Source organism: Eleginops maclovinus, chromosome 16, assembly GCF_036324505.1.
Source record: "Eleginops maclovinus isolate JMC-PN-2008 ecotype Puerto Natales chromosome 16, JC_Emac_rtc_rv5, whole genome shotgun sequence".
Lineage (NCBI taxonomy): Eukaryota > Metazoa > Chordata > Actinopteri > Perciformes > Eleginopidae > Eleginops > Eleginops maclovinus.
In genome coordinates, this window is record NC_086364.1 from 21,647,033 (window position 1) to 21,664,620 (window position 17,588).

A 17,588-nucleotide genomic window follows, 5' to 3' on the forward strand; every position below is an offset into this window, starting at 1 on the left:
ACAAATCCCGTATAATCGCCTTCCTTTGTGCTCATTGTCGCCTCCTCTTGAGTTTATTCCCGAGCATCTGCCGCCCGTCGTCATCGCTCCACCTTACAACTTTTGCACTTTTCTTTCTCCATTTTTCTTCTTCTATGCGACTTTCTTTTTTCTGTCTCTAACGACCTGCCTGCTCATTCCCATCACATCTCTGTGTGGTCCGAGGCTGTGTTTTCTCTCCACACACACACACACACACACACACACCACCACACACACATATGCATAAATTCACCTGCATGCCAAGGCTAGAGGGGGTTAAACGTCATGCAGCTTACCAATCTGCTCATACTAATTTTGGAGGAAACACACCGTAGATAACTCATCGCAAACTCAATCATACGAAGAATTAAGCAAATAACACTTCCAGGTAAACTGAGGCTGTGAGGTAGTGTATTCGTCTATCAACAGAACGGTCGGGAGTTCGATTCCCAGTCCATAAACCCCAGTCTATGCCTGATGGCAAAGCTGTTTTATCAGAGGATGAAACCCTCTTTATTGTCACATACATGCACACAGCAGAGCACACAAATCGGTCCTCTGCATTTAACCCATCCTAGTACTAGGAGCAGTGTGGATTTCAGTGTGGTGAAGACTGAAAAAGCGGCACTTGCAGTCCATTTACCATTTCAATTAACTTTCCCAGCATGCAATAGCACCCTCCTAACTTTCTATTGAAGCTTTTTCCTTTTCCAACATGTACTAAAGTAGAAGCCAGTGGTGGAAAGTAACTTAGTACATTTACTCAAGTATTGTACTTTATTTTGACAGCTTTTCCCCTACTATTTAACGCTACTTCATACAAATATCATACTTTTTACTCCACTACATTTAATTTAACACTTTTTATATACAAAACACACATGATATGCTGATATGGTATAATACTACTGGGTCCACATTGACCGTCTACAATACTAACATGCTCTTACATGTATAAAAACAGGATAATATTAATGACATAATACTGTGCAAAGATCCATTCTGCATGAGAAGTACTCTAACTTTTGATATTTGAAGTACATTTTGCTGATAATACTGCTGTACTTTATATCATTCTGAAATCTGAACTTGTGCTTTGTACTTTAAGAACATTTAGATGCTAATTCAGATGTACTTTTATTTAAGTAAAATGTTGAACTTGTACTTGTAATGGAGTATTTGAAGACCATAGTATTTGAACTTTTACACAAGTAAAGAATCTGAGTACTTGTTCCCACACAGACGCCACTCACACACTCTCCTCTTGCATCTCAAACACACTCCTTCCACCTCTTCTTCCACACTTAATACACCCCGACTCTTACCGTGACGGCGGGGATGGCCGTGACCAGCGAGTAGATGAGCAGGGGGGGGATCTTGCTGCCTTCGTCCGGCCCGGGGTAAGGCTTGGAGAGGTCTTGTCGTAGCAGAAGAAGCCCTGGATGTGGACGGGGAAAGTGTCCGTGTACTCGAAGTAGTAAGCCAGCAGCACCGTCCCAGCCATGATCACCAGCTGGAAATAAAACATTATCCCTCCGTTAGGACGCGAGGAGACGGGAGGTGAAGAGGAGGAGGAGGAGGATGATGAGAGGAAGAGGGGAGAGTAGAGTCCCGTTCCCCTCCACTGGGAGATGCATAGGAAACAGGGAGAGAGAGATGACAAGATAACAAGAGAGAGAGAGAGAGAGAGAGATATCTGCAGGAGGAGGTTCCTCTCGTCATGAGATGAAGACAGCAAAAAAGGAATAAAAGAGGGAACCGCGGCAGCAGCACGGGCGGCAAAAACAAAGAGTTGCATAGAGAGTGTGTGTGAGAGGGAGAGAGAGAGAGAGAGAGAGAGAGAGAGAGAGAGAGAGAGCGAGAGAGGGAGGGAGGGAGGGAGAGAGGAAGGGGGAGCAGCCTTTAAGCTGCCAACACTCATGAAATTTACTACAGTTGAGATGTGGGTGTATGGTAGATTCTGTGTTTGTAAATACATGCATGTGTGTGAGGGCAGTGAAGTTGATTAACGATCTTTCTAATAACTTTAAATAATGTCTTTGTGGTATTGCATGTCACACTTAAATGCACAAAAATCCACTCCAGAGATGAAGGATTTTAGTGTTTTTTACTTGCATATAAATGAGCGACTTGCAGGACACAGATCAAACAAAATGGTCAAAATCAAAGCGGCAGATGCAGAAACGGGGCGAAGCCTGCGAGCTAGTTCAGGCAGTCAACTCGAGCACCAACGATACACTCGCCTATAACGCCCCTCGCCCCTCTTGCAACCAACCAAACACAGTCTCCTAAAACTGGCGCTCTATTTAAGCTGTTGGATCCGTCTACCTCTGCTGCTGCTGCTGCTTCGTTCACGTTGGCGATGCTCTCTTGCCCCACCACCACCCCAGCTTCCACCCCAGCTTCCACCCCAGCTTCCACCCCAGCTTCCATCCCAGCTTCCACCATAGCTTCCACCATAGCTTCCTCCCCAGCTTCCACCTCAGCTACCTTCTCAGCTTCCACCCCAGCTTTCTCCCCAGCTTCCTCCCCAGTTTCCACCCCAGCTTCCACCCCAGCTTCCACCCCAGCTTCCTCCTCAGTTTCCACCCCACAACCACCCCGGCTTCCACCCCAGCTCCTTCCCAGCTTCCACCCCAGCTTCCACCCAAGCGTCCTCCCCAGCTTCCACCCCAGCTTCCACCATAGCTTCCATCCCAAGTTTCCACCCCAGCTTCCTCCTCAGTTTCCACCCCACAACCACCCCGGCTCCTTCCCAGCTTCCACCCCAGCCTCCTCCCCAGCTTCCACACAGCCTCCTCCCCATCTTCCACCCCAGCTTCCTCCCAAGTTTCCGCCCCAGCTTCCTCCCCAGCTTCCACCCCAGCTTCCTCCCCAGCTTCCACCCCAGCTTCCTCCCCAGCTTCCACCCCAGCGCCTTCCCAGCCTCCTCCCCAGCTTCCTCCCCAGCTTCCTCCCCAGCTTCCACACAGCCTCCTCCCCATCTTCCACCCCATCTTCCACCCCAGCCTCCTCCCCATCTTCCACCCCAGCTTCCTCCCAAGTTTCCGCCCCAGCTTCCTCCCCAGCTTCCACCCCAGCTTCCTCCCCAGCTTCCACCCCAGCTTCCTCCCCAGCTTCCACCCCAGCCTCCTCCCCAGCTTCCTCCCCAGCTTCCTCCCAAGCTTCCTCCTTTTAAGCTGCCGTCAACACATTCAGAATAGACAGCATATGACAAAGACACGCAGCTTTCATAGAATACTAACGTGCAGGAAATAATTCCACTATTGGAATTGTTTCCATGGCACCTTAAAGGAGTAGGTTTGCTCTTCTCATATCTATGGAAAAACACAGGAGAGTGAAGTGTGTTATTAAAACGTTGGTTAACCTGATAGTTCTTCTCCTACCTTCAACATAATGTGTTTGTGGTAAGCATGTAAAACCCCACGTTTAATGCAGGTTTTTTAAGTCCTTCACCCTTTCACACATCATTCATACAGAGCAGTTATAGTAACACTCACACACACGGGCTGGGATCAAAGCCACAACCTTCTGGGTCAAAGACGACCGCACTCCCTCGCAGCCACTCACCCGGGCTATGTGAGCCATATCATTTATTTAATTTAAATAAATTATGGCTCTAACCCAAATCCCCAAGGGGAAATGTGTTGCTTTGGTCTAACTCACGGGTGCATTTATACAACCGCATCAACAAAAATTAAAACAAGTTGCTTCTGTAAGTCAACAAGAACGAGGTGCAGCTCCGGCAACTTTAGCCCGGCCTTGAGCCTGTCCTTGAGTCTAAACCAAACAGCCACCAATGCATACAGAGAGATGTCTATCTGTATCACACACACGCGCACGCGCACACACACACACTTATTATTTATTTATGAACAATGGGGTTTTCTTCTATTCGCTCCGTCTCTTTATTTGTATCACTCTTCATGTGTGCCTCCCTCGAGATGGATGTGTTGTGCTATCTGCGGTTGTCATGGTGAAGTAAAATAAAAGCTGTGTATTTTGAGCACTTCAAAAAAAAAAGTGTGTTCCTGAAGACCTTATCACTGCACAGAAATCGTGTCAACAGTTATTGCCAGAGTGTGTGCATATTATTTGTTTGAGGTGGCGGGCTGCACACACACCTGATAGCACTCTGGTGTGTTTTGCTCTGGGCTTAATGTGTGTGACTCAATAGGCTTCCCTTTGTGGTGCTGTTTAATAGCGTGGTGCTCCTCCCCAGCATTTACACAGCATTGTGCCTGCCTCTGACTCACGCTTGTGATTGCCGCTTTGAGAAACACCAGTAATTCACAATCAGCAACATGCTTGTTATTCCTCGGTGTTAGAGAGCGGGGCAGGATGACAGATTTTGTAATCTGACCCTGAAGTCAGCTCCGCAACGGCTCTCTTGACAAACAGCCAATGGGGTTTTCCAGTTGTTAACACCACTTTAAAAGCGTAAATGCAATCAGCAGAAGCACAAAGCTAATATTAGGCTGTAAAGGAACTACAGCACGGTCACATGACTTCAGGTCACCACCGCTAAGCTAAAGGCGGTTAATGTTGGGCTATAAAGGAACTACAGCACGGTCACATGACTTCAGGTCACCACCGCTAAGCTAAAGGTGGCTAATGTTGGGCTATAAAGGAACTACAGCACGGTCACATGACCTCACGTCACCACCGCTAAACTAAAGGCGGCTAATGTTGGGCTATAAAGGAACTACAGCACGGTCACATGACTTCAGGTCACCACCGCTAAGCTAAAGGTGGCTAATGTTGGGCTATAAAGGAACTACAGCACGGTCACATGACTTCAGGTCACCACCGCTAAGCTAAAGGCGGCTAATGTTGGGCTATAAAGGAACTACAGCACGGTCACATGACTTCACGTCACCACCGCTAAGCTAAAGGCGGCTAATGTTGGGCTATAAAGGAACTACAGCACGGTCACATGACTTCAGGTCACCACCGCTAAGCTAAAGGTGGCTAATGTTGGGCTGTAAATGTATCAAATAAAGTCCATATTCCGGTGTTTCTGAGTTGTATGGTGATAAATTCTTCCTTCAAATCCTAACTGAAACTGGAGTTTCTCACAGAGGTTGAGAGGATTCGTCTAGTCGGATTCCTGTTTGTCGTTAGCTTATTTTCTGTTCTGTTGTCACTTCACTTGCCTTGTCTGGAACAAGCCTTTTAAATAAAGGTAGTTTCTGACTCCTGCCACACTTCCTCGCTTTCCGTGCCTTATTCCTTTTTTTAAATCTCTTGACCTCTCATCAAAAGGAAAGCTGCCTTTAATAGAAAAAAGGGGGACAGGCTACGCTTAAAGAACCCATCCTCCTCTGACCTATTTCAGCGTGGAGAGGAAAATGCAGATCGATAGCGGGAGGGACCTCAGCTTGTCAGGATGAAAGGTCACATAAAGACAGCTCGCGTTGGGAGCTGTCGCAGCGAGACTTGATGCGAGGCTCGATAGCAGCGCGAAGACTGAGGAGCGTCTTCCTCTACCGCCAACCTCAAGAGGGACGTCATCACCTCCTCAGGAGCCTGCTTTCACATCACCGCTCACAGCATACACTTAAAACCTGTCAGATCATCCAGCCATTACCACACCACGCCTCATTACCCACTGACATGAAACCAAACTGATTAGTATTTTAGATTTTCCAACATATTGTCCTGCAAGTCCTGCAGAACATTGGTTATCTAAAAACAATGAAGGTGCTTTAATTAGAAGCTTTAATTTAGCCCAGTGTCTCTGTAGGATAAACAGAACGCTTTTTATTCCTGCAACGTTTCACTTCTAAGACACAATGCAATGCTATCCAAAGCTTCAATATGATACAAGGTGCTAGCACAACAGAAATATGCATTTAATTATGTATTAAAATGTTGCCGCTGCTTTTAATTGAACTATTCTTCACATTGCACTGTAGCTCTTACTATTGTATTTTGTACCTGTGTATTCATGTTTTATGTTCAGTTTATTCTCTTTGCTTTTCAATGACTGTTTTTCTTCATGCGTTTCTTAACGCTCTTATTGTCTTTCATTTTTGTGAAGCACTTTGAAATGCCTTGTGTTGAATGGTGCCATATATATAAACTTGCCTTGCCTATTAAGACTAGACTATATCTGGAGTAATGCAATCAGTTCCTGTGTTTAAATTCACAAAACATCTTTTGCCGTTGATTCCAAACTAGTCAATATTTCTACCAAGCCTTAAGCTAATGAATATTCCTAATGATATGCAACTCTAAAAACATGTGGCTCAAAGTTGTGCAAACATCTTCTTAGAAATGTTGTTGTTGTGATATTTGTGCATATCCAAAAAGCCGTTGATATATAAGTCTTCTGTGATGTTTTAAAGTAGAGGTGTTCCTTCTTCTGAGGAGAAATATGGCTTTTCTTTTGGGCGTGCATCTCTAGTCGCTGTGTGTACAACCCACAGAGCTGACAATGCGTACAAATCCTAATTGAGGCGGGTGCAGTACACACAAACAAACAAGGCTCTTAAACACGACTACAATTGGCTAATCTTCAATGCTTCATTCAGAATAGGAACTCATCCCGTATTGAAGCTGACTGACTGTATCTGTGAGGGAGTGCGGTCATCTTTTAATCATAAGGCTGTGGGTTTCGATCCAAGCCCCTGCAGTCAACGACTCAACATGTCGATCTATCCTTCAGCGAGATACTTAACCCCGAGTTGCTCCCGATGGCATTGCCAAGGGTGTGTGAAAGTGTGTGAATGTGTGTGAATGCAAGATGCATGACAGCCTCAGGCTCTGTGTGAGTGGTTGAATGATGACTTGTATTATTTGCAGCGCTTTGAGGAGTCGTGAAGGCAGAATAAAGCACTTTAAAAATACAGTTTATTCACCAGATGTCTTGGGAAACATTGTAATACTAACTGTCTCCGATTACCATTGAGTCTCAGGGGTCTCCTTACAGCAGAATAACACGTGAGAGCAACAGCTTCCATGTCGCACCGTTAAGGAAGTCCTAAACCTCACAAGTGACATCCCAAAGTTGGAGAGATAGACCACAATTTGCTCGATATTTTCCTCTGAAAGGGCACAGTATTCAGCGTCTGTGCACCGTCACATTCCCAGCGGCACTACAGGATGAGATTCTGCCCTTTCCTGGGATGACGATGCAGTTCACCTGATATCTACATAACAGAAATGTCAGTCTGTGTTTCCCTTACAACGGCTTCATGCTACCTGTCCTGCTTCTCCTGGGCCTCCAGTATAATTTGAGCTGTTTCTGTCATTCCTCATCTCTCATTCATCCCTAAAACTTCCCCCTAGCTCTCCAAAATGTTTTAACTTCAGCTGAATATTTCATTCCTCTGAGTGTTAATTAGCAGCCGACACACAGCGCCCAGCCGCGATGATTGTGACGCCCAAGAGGCACGCACGAGTTTACATTGGCGGTGACATCAAGACGACTGGAAAACATTTCGGGATGGAGTCCAGGGAACAGCAACAGCCGGCGGCGTGTGAAGAACCGAGTAGCACTTAAAATATAACCACTCTCCTGCCTGCCTTAACCTGGATTTAAAAATACATGCCAGCCCTGCACAAACCATCAATCCTTTTCTAACAAACAGGGACGGACAGCTTTAGGGTCGACCTGTGTTTATTCTTTATTTGGAAGACAGTTTCTGGGTTAGATGTGCAGCAGAGAGGTTGTGTGCAGAGAGTTGTTGTTTACATGATTTATTATTGTGCGAAATATACACGAGCTGATGAAGCTCAACAAACTGCAAAGAAGTATTTTTGTTCAATGTATTTTTAGGGACTTGCAAGAGACAGAATAAAGAAAATACTTCCCATAATGCAACACAACAGTCTCTCCAGTTCGCTCTTGTCTTCAACCTTCACCCCCAATGTTCAACCCAGTCTTCCACAAGCCTTGACATGCAGGGGTTATGGTCATATTTCATTCATAAAACTGGTTAAAAGCTCCTTAAATAGACGCAATAAATCCCTAGTGATCATATCGATTATGATGCTTTTTTTTTAAAGATAGAACTACATTACCCAGAAACCCATCTGCTTCTTCTAGCAAAAAAATGATGCTCCAAAGCTGAACCCTAATCCAACGAATGTTTTCTGTTTCGCTTCACTGAGGGCATAACTGGTTTGCACGATGTTTCCGTAAACCTCTCAATCATTACCTCCACTTTGACCGTTAATCGTTAGCAAAAATGTTTAGAGGAGGGGCTCAGTTTCCGCCCACTTCCTGTTTGGTGCTGTTAACCAATCAAACTACCATAAAGTTTAAGGCGATGGCAAAAAAGGCAGCACATTTTTTAAGCATTTTAGGATCAATTTGTAATGGAATCTAACGTAGCTGAAATATTTTGATCCTGTTTGATAACATTTCTTTAAAGAGGGTCATCAACAGCGTCGGGCGTTACTGGAATCAGGTTATATTTGTCTTTAATAAATTACTTTCGATAGCAGCATGGAATATCGTTGTTAAGTTCGAGTTCTTCAACTTTCTGCATAATGGAAGGAGAGAAAAGTAAATCAAACGTCATTAACGTAATCGAGCAGAAATGGCGTCTCATAGCCGAGATAAACAGGCGTGTTGCAGCAAACATCGTGGAGGAAATGACGGTGTAATCGCCATCTTTCTCAAAAATAATCAGCAAGATACAGATCAGGAACGAGCAGCCGCCATCAGACAGGAAGGCTTCTGCAAGCTACCTGTGTTGTGATGGAAACTGAGCTTAAAACTAACACGGCTGATGTTCAAACAAAGAGCAGAAACTGAAAAATGAGGTGTGTAATTTGATTTATGGAGCATCTGAGGTGAGGTTACAGAGTAATCCAAACGTAACGTAACTGTTAGTGTTACTAATTGGGTTAGGGTATGACTGGATAGATGAGACGTGGGTTGCACTGCAAGACGTTCTGTTTGGGAATGGAGTATTTGATATAGGTTTTGCTCTTTTGCCCTTCAAAACAAAGTCACATGTATTCTGCTTTGGCTCTATCCCTGCTGGTTGTAATTGCTAGCTATGTTACAGAGACATCCAAAAGCAGTGTAACTAATTCATTCAGCAGTGAGTCATTTAGTAAAGTAAGGCATTAACTTTTTGACCTCAACGCTGGCCGCCCATACTTAGGATAGAAAATAAGATATAAGTCATGACTCGGTTTTGCACGTGTCCAATATAGATCTCCACAGGATGTTTCAAAGCCCTAACAAGCATCCCTTTGTCCGCCCTCCTCTGTTTGTTCCACCCGAGCTCCACTCCCGTCCCTGGACGACGTGAAACCCGTGTAGCCTGAAAGAGCAGTTTTGTGTTTTACGGACGGAGGATTTAGAGCAGAAGGACGGGCGAGGCACAGGGGTCCACCGTCAGACACAAGCTGTCCATTAAGACGCCTGCCTTCAGCACACGCTACGCTGCACCTGGCCGTATGACAGGAGTCCTGGGGGAAGGAAGGAGGGAGGGACGGAGGATTGGAAAAGAATGAAACAGTGAAGGAGGAGAAAATCAAAGAGAGAGGAAAGGTGGAAAGAGGTGAGAGTGACGCGTAGATAAAGAGTGTGTGAAGTGTAATTGTGAGGTAGAGGAAGAAGAAGAGGGGGGAGGTATGGGGAACAGGTGCACAGCTAGGGGGTGTCGGCCTAAAAACGTCCCCCTGTGCTCTATTTCTGTCTCATGTCCTCTTTTCTTGACTTATTTCTACTTGAGTGTTGTCAACACAAATGATAAATACTGTACGTAAAGAGTTTAAAGGACTTGTTGGTATACTTATATTTGTATACTTGTGTTTTTTGTTTTTGATCGTCATCGTGATGTCGGTTTTTGCAAAGAATTGTTAAAAAAAGAAAATAAATATTATACTAAGTTGGACGAGAGTTTAACCTCGAAAAATATTTAGACAATGCTAACATTTTTAGCATTCTGTGTCCAGCTACATGTTTATTGTTATCAATAAAAGTACTGTACTGACGAACAAATTGAAAATACTTGTACTTCACTTGAGTATTTCCGTTTTATACTTCTTTGTACTTTTACTCCTCTACATTATTTAATCCCTTTAGTTGCTAGGCAGATTAGGATTAATGATGGTAAATATAATCTCCCTTAAATCAGACTGTAGTTCACCTGCAGTAAATCCAGCAGCTACCCTGCAGTATACAAAGCCATTCAAACTAGCTGCACCTTTACCAGCTCTGAGAACACTTTAATGATCAATCATTATAAAACATATCAGAGATATTATTCTGAAATGGACCAATCAGACAATGAGTACTTTTACTGTCTCTACTTTAAGTACATTTAGAGGAGAGTACTTTCTACTTTCACTGGAGGAACATTTAGAATACTTTTACTGTGACAGAGTATTCCTACACTCTGGTACTTCTACTTTACTCAAGTACAAGATCTGAGTACTTCTACTTTACTCAAGTACAAGATCTGAGTACTTCTACTTTACTAAAGTACAAGATCTGAGTACTTCTACTTTACTCAAGTACAAGATCTGAGTACTTCTACTTTTACTCAAGTACAAGATCTGAGTACTTCTACTTTACTCAAGTACAAGATCTGAGTACTTCTACTTTACTCAAGTACAAGATCTGAGTACTTCTACTTTACTCAAGAACAAGACCTGAGTACTTCTACTTTACTCAAGTACAAGATCTGAGTACTTCTACTTTACTCAAGTACAAGATCTGAGTACTTCTACTTTTACTCAAGTACAAGATCTGAGTACTTCTACTTTACTCAAGCACAAGATCTGAGTACTTCTACTTTACTCAAGTACAAGACCTGAGTACTTCTACTTTACTCAAGTACAAGATCTGAGTACTTCTACTTTACTCAAGTACAAGATCTGAGTACTTCTACTTTTACTCAAGTACAAGATCTGAGTACTTCTACTTTACTCAAGTACAAGACCTGAGTACTTCTACTTTACTCAAGTACAAGACCTGAGTACTTCTTCTTTTACTCAAGTACAAGATCTGAGTACTTCTACTTTTATTCAAGTACAAGATCTGAGTACTTCTACTTTACTCAAGTACAAGATCTGAGTACTTCTACTTTACTCAAGTACAAGATCTGAGTACTTCTACTTTACTCAAGTACAAGATCTGAGTACTTCTACTTTTACTCAAGTACAAGATCTGAGTACTTCTACTTTACTCAAGTACAAGACCTGAGTACTTCTACTTTACTCAAGTACAAGATCTGAGTACTTCTACTTTACTCAAGTACAAGATCTGAGTACTTCTACTTTACTCAAGTACAAGATCTGAGTACTTCTACTTTTACTCAAGTACAAGATCTGAGTACTTCTACTTTACTCAAGTACAAGATCTGAGTACTTCTACTTTACTCAAGTACAAGATCTGAGTACTTCTACTTTACTCAAGTACAAGATCTGAGTACTTCTACTTTTACTCAAGTACAAGATCTGAGTACTTCTACTTTTACTCAAGTACAAGATCTGAGTACTTCTACTTTTACTCAAGTACAAGATCTGAGTACTTCTACTTTTACTAACGTACAAGAAAATAAATGGCCGCTTCTTTCTGGTTTCCTCTCTTTCATATCCCATAAAAAACAGACTGGATTTTGTTTCCTCAACCAGGTTTAAAGCCAGAAACCTCCTACAAGCCAACACGTTGCCAGCTCAATCCCACACACCGTACTCCCACTGCCTTTGTATCTCTACCTAACATTACCCAGAAGACACAATCCTACAAACAGGAAGTCCTCCTAATGCGGGCCATTCTGTGTGTAAGCTGGAAACTGACGGGCGGTCAGTGCTAATTACAGCTCCGCAGCAGGAGGGCGAACGGCTCAGTGGTTTGTACTGATCTCTAATCTGTCATCGTGAATACAAGAGAGGCTTCCTGCTGTGACTGGGGATACAGAAACAAAAAAAAGCCTTCAAAAACCCCAATTATTGAAGCAGACATGGTCACAGTGACCCGTCTCTGTGGGAATTACCCCCGACATTTGTCAACAACGCTCAATCTGTCTCTGGGCTTGTCGGTGCACATATTTCATTTTCAAAAGGTTTGTTTCCACTGAAATATGAAAGAGCAGAAGCACTGCTGCTTGTAATTGCTAACAAGCACAAGGTTTCCCATGTATAGAGTTTACTCGAAAACCCAAGGGTATTTGGAGACTCCTATAAGCCAACCTGCACAGAAATGCTCCTCGTCTCCGGTGAAGTCTAAGCCTAAAATGGTTATATGAAAGGTAGGAAGTGGGGAGGGTATAAATGAGACGTTCTGTGAGAGTTCGGGAATGGATTATTTGATATAGTTTTGCTGTTGCCACTCCCATTTACAATAACGTACAAATATATCTTCTATTCCGGCTCTATCCCTGCTCATTGGTATTGCTAGCTTCCACATTGTTTCCCACTTCTACGAAAGATCTGCAGGGAAACAGTGATGCTGGATCGTGGTTTGTTGGTGCCCCGTGTGAAGCATATTGATTAGCCTCACCCTTTAATCCTTATCCCTTGTTCTCCCTTTCTCAGTCACGTAACATCTTTAAACTCAGCTTTCATTTTGATCCAATGCTCTCTTGAGAAATCTGATGTACAAATGTATCTGTGGATTGAATGTTTGTCATCATGTTGTCATTATGCTGCTGTCAAATCCTTCTCCGTCTCAGTACTGAGTCACCTCCGTGGAAACAGCCTTTTTTTACTCATATTTGAGTGTTGTATGTCGTTTGAAAAATAGACCTTGAGTCTCTACAATAAAGCTGATTGATCCAAACTACATGCCTGCTTCAATCTCAACCGAACTCACACTGAGGATAATGGAGTTCTCAGACTCGTGAAGAGCATTGTATTGTTTTTTATTTCTAATTGTTTTGTGTCATTGCCATCCTGTAAATAATCACTGTTTTGAATCAATTGTGACTGCATCTTGAATGGCTGTTTCTGTGTCAAAAACTTGGCCCAACGTTCTCCCGTTGCAGTTCTACGGGATGTGTCTCCAGGAGCACGTTTTCCTGGCTGGTAAATAATAAATGTCCTTCATTTCTCTGCAGCCTCATTTAGATTGTTGCACAAAACAATGTCACTTTGATGTACAGTAAACTAAATAGAATGAGTACAAGGAAGTACAGAAGATTGATTAAGCAGGTGTATCCATCTGAAGACACTTTCTTCTCAGCGTCATCAAAGTTTTCTGCCCAAAGTTTTAAAGAATTTAATTGGCCAAAGTCTGATCCTTTTGAATTCATGTTTGAGCCTATGCCTGATTTACAGTACTCACCCTTCGAGAGGACTTTAAGTACTAGGAATTCCTCGATGTTTGACCCACCACCCAAACTTTTTTAGACCAAATGAATCTCTAATTGGACCTTTAATTGCAATCCTGAAGTCATGTATATCATCAGGAAATCTCACATTGTTTTCTGCCTCTCCACAAACACCACCTCCACAACTCTTTCACCATGCATCATCACTCTCTGTATCGATATCTCGCTCAAACGATGACAAACTGCGACATTAAAACAACAATGTTTGGGCTCTGGCTCCGGCATCCAAACTATACGCATACTTTGACAAAGGAGATTGATGAATGGGCTTTTTGGGGGGATGAATAAATGGATTCCTCGTGAAAATGGGACTGGGAGGTTTGCAAATGAGTGTGTTTTATGGTCTATAAAAGTTCAGAGGGAGTACTTAAGGGTGACAAATGTGGGAGTTGGGGTAAGAAAGAGGAAGAAGCAATGGTGCATTCACAGAGATGGTGTCGTCCCAGCAGCCAAGGAGAGATAGAAGAAGAGTTCAGGAAGCAAGGAAAGGATGAAAGGAAGGTAAAGAAAGGAGAGCTGGCAGTGGAAAACATCTCCTATTTTCATATCCTTGCCCTACAATGCTCTTAACAGATACTAAACATTAGAAAACACACTGTTGGAAAACCACCTCTATGGTCCTCAGTATCCTCACACACACACACACACCCCTGCTGTGCACAGAGCTCCGGGGGGAAACCCTGTGCATGCACATTACAGATATTACACTGCAGCATTTAACGACCCCAAACCTGCACCAAAGTCCTTTGTCAGCAAAAGTAATTCAGGTTACAATCTCTTTAATACTCAATACTCATGAATAAATAATGTCAGAGAAGTAGCCTAAACAGCACAATTAAAAACTCTGTTTAAAACGCTTACACACACACACACACACACACACACACACACACACACACACACACGTTTCTGCTGTAGAGTTTAAGTGTGAAACGGTTATGTTTGGGAAGTGATGACTGTATGACTGGATAAGTTGTGTGAGAGTTTGTAAACCATTCATTGCTGTCGCCCCCCTTCACCCTGCAACACTCGCACCTCTACTGGCTAGCGCTCCAACACATTGTGCGTGATAGGCTAAAGGGGGCAAGACGTCACAACAGAGCCGGCCAGCTAACCTATCAGAGCAGACTGGGCTCTGGTTTCAGACAGCGGGTGAAAAGAGGAGCTACACCACAGGCAGTATGAGGAAAATGAGGAGGTTTTTGAACATTAGAGCATGGAGAGATCACAGTAGAGACACGTACTACACATATCAACCTTAAAATGAGGACAAGAGGGACCCTTTAACACTTTCAAAGGAATGTTGTATTGGTTTGTGTTGACCTGCTCTTCATATTGATATGCTAATGTCTGCTCAGAGTAAAAGCACTAAAGAAAATACAGTAAAGTAAAAGAAAAGTGAAGCATTGTGTCTCAATTGGAGGACTCTTTAATGTTAGCTTGCTGTCTGATTTGCTTCAGATGTTGCGGCGGTAGCCTACAAGAGGGGTCGCTTGCACAAAATAAAGACAAAGAAACGGAATATTAGTCAGTTAAGACCCCACTATCGTCAGACATAATCTAATAAAAGGCAAGACTCTTACATGTATGAGTAAATTACGAACCAGCTAGATGACTGAAGTGTAATCCACCTTGTTGTGCCCACTGCATGCTCTTGCCAGGCGCAGTGTTTCCAGTAAGTGGGAACTACTTTCACGCGGAAGACCTCCTGTCGCGTGCTAAACTGCGGACAAAGTGCGGACCTGGTTCTCCTGCAGAGTTCATCTGAGATATTGGCTCTCTTTGAGTGTTTATGTCGGGGGGGAGGGTGTTTGTTGGCTCGACTGGGGAGACTTCCTGGGAGGTGTGAAGCTCCCAGTGTGTTACTCACCGTTAAACACACAGGCCTATTTATAAAGATGTGGGAGGCAGACGAGTGATGTGTTCTGTCTAATCGCTGCGTGTTGCTCAGGTGTTAATGAGGCCAGTGAGATTTAGTGTGTGTGTGTGTGTGTGTGTGTGTGTGTGCGTGAGTGCGAGACACTTGTGAAGGAAATTGTTTTTTTATCCAAGTGTCAAAGTGAATTAAGTGGGGTTTGAATAAAGTAAGTGACAGATTTGTCAAAACACTTGTTGATGGATCAGGTTCAAAACTAAGTGAACATTTAAAAGCTTGGAATAAATTGCAAACAGTAGAAGCGTCTCTTGTGTTACAGCAGTGCCCTCTGGTGGACGCTGTCTTTATTCTATCCTCATTGTGTCAACTGTACTGTCCATGCTTACAAGATACTAGAAGCAAATCAGAGGCCAGACTTCAGCATGTATTCACAGGTTTGCTTTAGAGCACAACAAATAAAGCCATATTTGTCCATAGAATAATGTTTACTTGAGTAAAGTAGAAGTACTCAGGTCTTGTACTTGAGTAAAGTAGAAGTACTCAGATCTTGTACTTGAGTAAAAGTAGAAGTACTCAGATCTTGTACTTGAGTAAAGTAGAAGTACTCAGGTCTTGTTCTTGAGTAAAGTAGAAGTACTCAGATCTTGTTCTTGAGTAAAAGTAGAAGTACTCAGGTCTTGTACTTGAGTAAAGTAGAAGTACTCAGGTCTTGTACTTGAGTAAAGTAGGAGTACTCAGGTCTTGTACTTGAGTAAAAGTAGAAGTACTTAGGTCTTGTACTTGAGTAAAGTAGAAGTACTCAGGTCTTGTACTTGAGTAAAGTAGAAGTACTCAGATCTTGTACTTGAGTAAAGTAGAAGTACTCAGATCTTGTACTTGAGTAAAGTAGAAGTACTCAGATCTTGTACTTGAGTAAAGTAGAAGTACTCAGATCTTGTACTTGAGTAAAGTAGGAGTACTCAGATCTTGTACTTGAGTAAAGTAGAAGTACTTAGGTCTTGTACTTGAGTAAAGTAGAAGTACTCAGGTCTTGTACTTGAGTAAAAGTAGAAGTACTTAGGTCTTGTACTTGAGTAAAGTAGAAGTACTCAGATCTTGTTCTTGAGTAAAGTAGAAGTACTCAGGTCTTGTACTTGAGTAAAGTAGAAGTACTCAGATCTTGTTCTTGAGTAAAAGTAGAAGTACTCAGATCTTGTACTTGAGTAAAGTAGAAGTACTCAGATCTTGTACTTGAGTAAAGTAGAAGTACTCAGGTCTTGTACTTGAGTAAAGTAGAAGTACTCAGATCTTGTACTTGAGTAAAGTAGAAGTACTCAGGTCTTGTACTTGAGTAAAGTAGAAGTACTCAGATCTTGTACTTGAGTAAAGTAGAAGTACTCAGGTCTTGTTCTTGAGTAAAGTAGAAGTACTCAGATCTTGTTCTTGAGTAAAGTAGAAGTACTCAGATCTTGTTCTTGAGTAAAGTAGAAGTACTCAGGTCTTGTACTTGAGTAAAGTGGAAGTACTCAGATCTTGTACTTGAGTAAAGTAGAAGTACTCAGATCTTGTACTTGAGTAAAGTAGAAGTACTCAGATCTTGTACTTGAGTAAAGTAGAAGTACTCAGGTCTTGTTCTTGAGTAAAGTAGAAGTACTCAGGTCTTGTTCTTGAGTAAAGTAGAAGTACTCAGATCTTGTTCTTGAGTAAAGTAGAAGTACTCAGATCTTGTTCTTGAGTAAAGTAGAAGTACTCAGATCTTGTTCTTGAGTAAAGTAGAAGTACTCAGATCTTGTTCTTGAGTAAAGTAGAAGTACTCAGGTCTTGTACTTTAGTAAAGTAGAAGTACTCAGGTCTTGTACTTTAGTAAAGTATAAGTACTCAGATCTTGTACTTGAGTAAAAGTAGAAGTACTCAGGTCTTGTTCTTTAGTAAAGTAGAAGTACTCAGGTCTTGTACTTGAGTAAAGTAGAAATACTCAGATCTTGTACTTGAGTAAAGTAGAAGTACTCAGATCTTGTTCTTTAGTAAAGTAGAAGTACTCAGATCTTGTACTTGAGTAAAGTAGAAGTACTCAGGTCTTGTACTTGAGTAAAAGCAGAAGTACTCAGATCTTGTTCTTGAGTAAAGTAGAAGTACTCAGGTCTTGTACTTGAGTAAAGTAGAAGTACTCAGATCTTGTAGTTGAGTAAAGTAGAAGTACTCAGATCTTGTACTTGAGTAAAGTAGAAGTACTCAGATCTTGTACTTGAGTAAAGTAGAAGTACTCAGATCTTGTTCTTGAGTAAAGTAGAAGTACTCAGGTCTTGTACTTGAGTAAAGTAGAAGTACTCAGATCTTGTACTTGAGTAAAGTAGAAGTACTCAGATCTTGTACTTGAGTAAAGTAGAAGTACTCAGATCTTGTACTTGAGT

General features: G+C 42.4%; 1 protein-coding gene across 1 annotated transcript in view; it reads right to left on the minus strand.

Moving 5' to 3' along the window:
* The window catches only part of plppr2a (phospholipid phosphatase related 2a), a 59,732-nt gene that overhangs the window by 27,055 nt on the left and 15,089 nt on the right, over window positions 1-17,588 (minus strand). Inside the window, 2 exon segments of the mRNA XM_063904904.1 lie at window positions 1,347-1,435; window positions 1,438-1,534. Coding sequence (XP_063760974.1) covers window positions 1,347-1,435; window positions 1,438-1,534 — 186 coding nt within the window.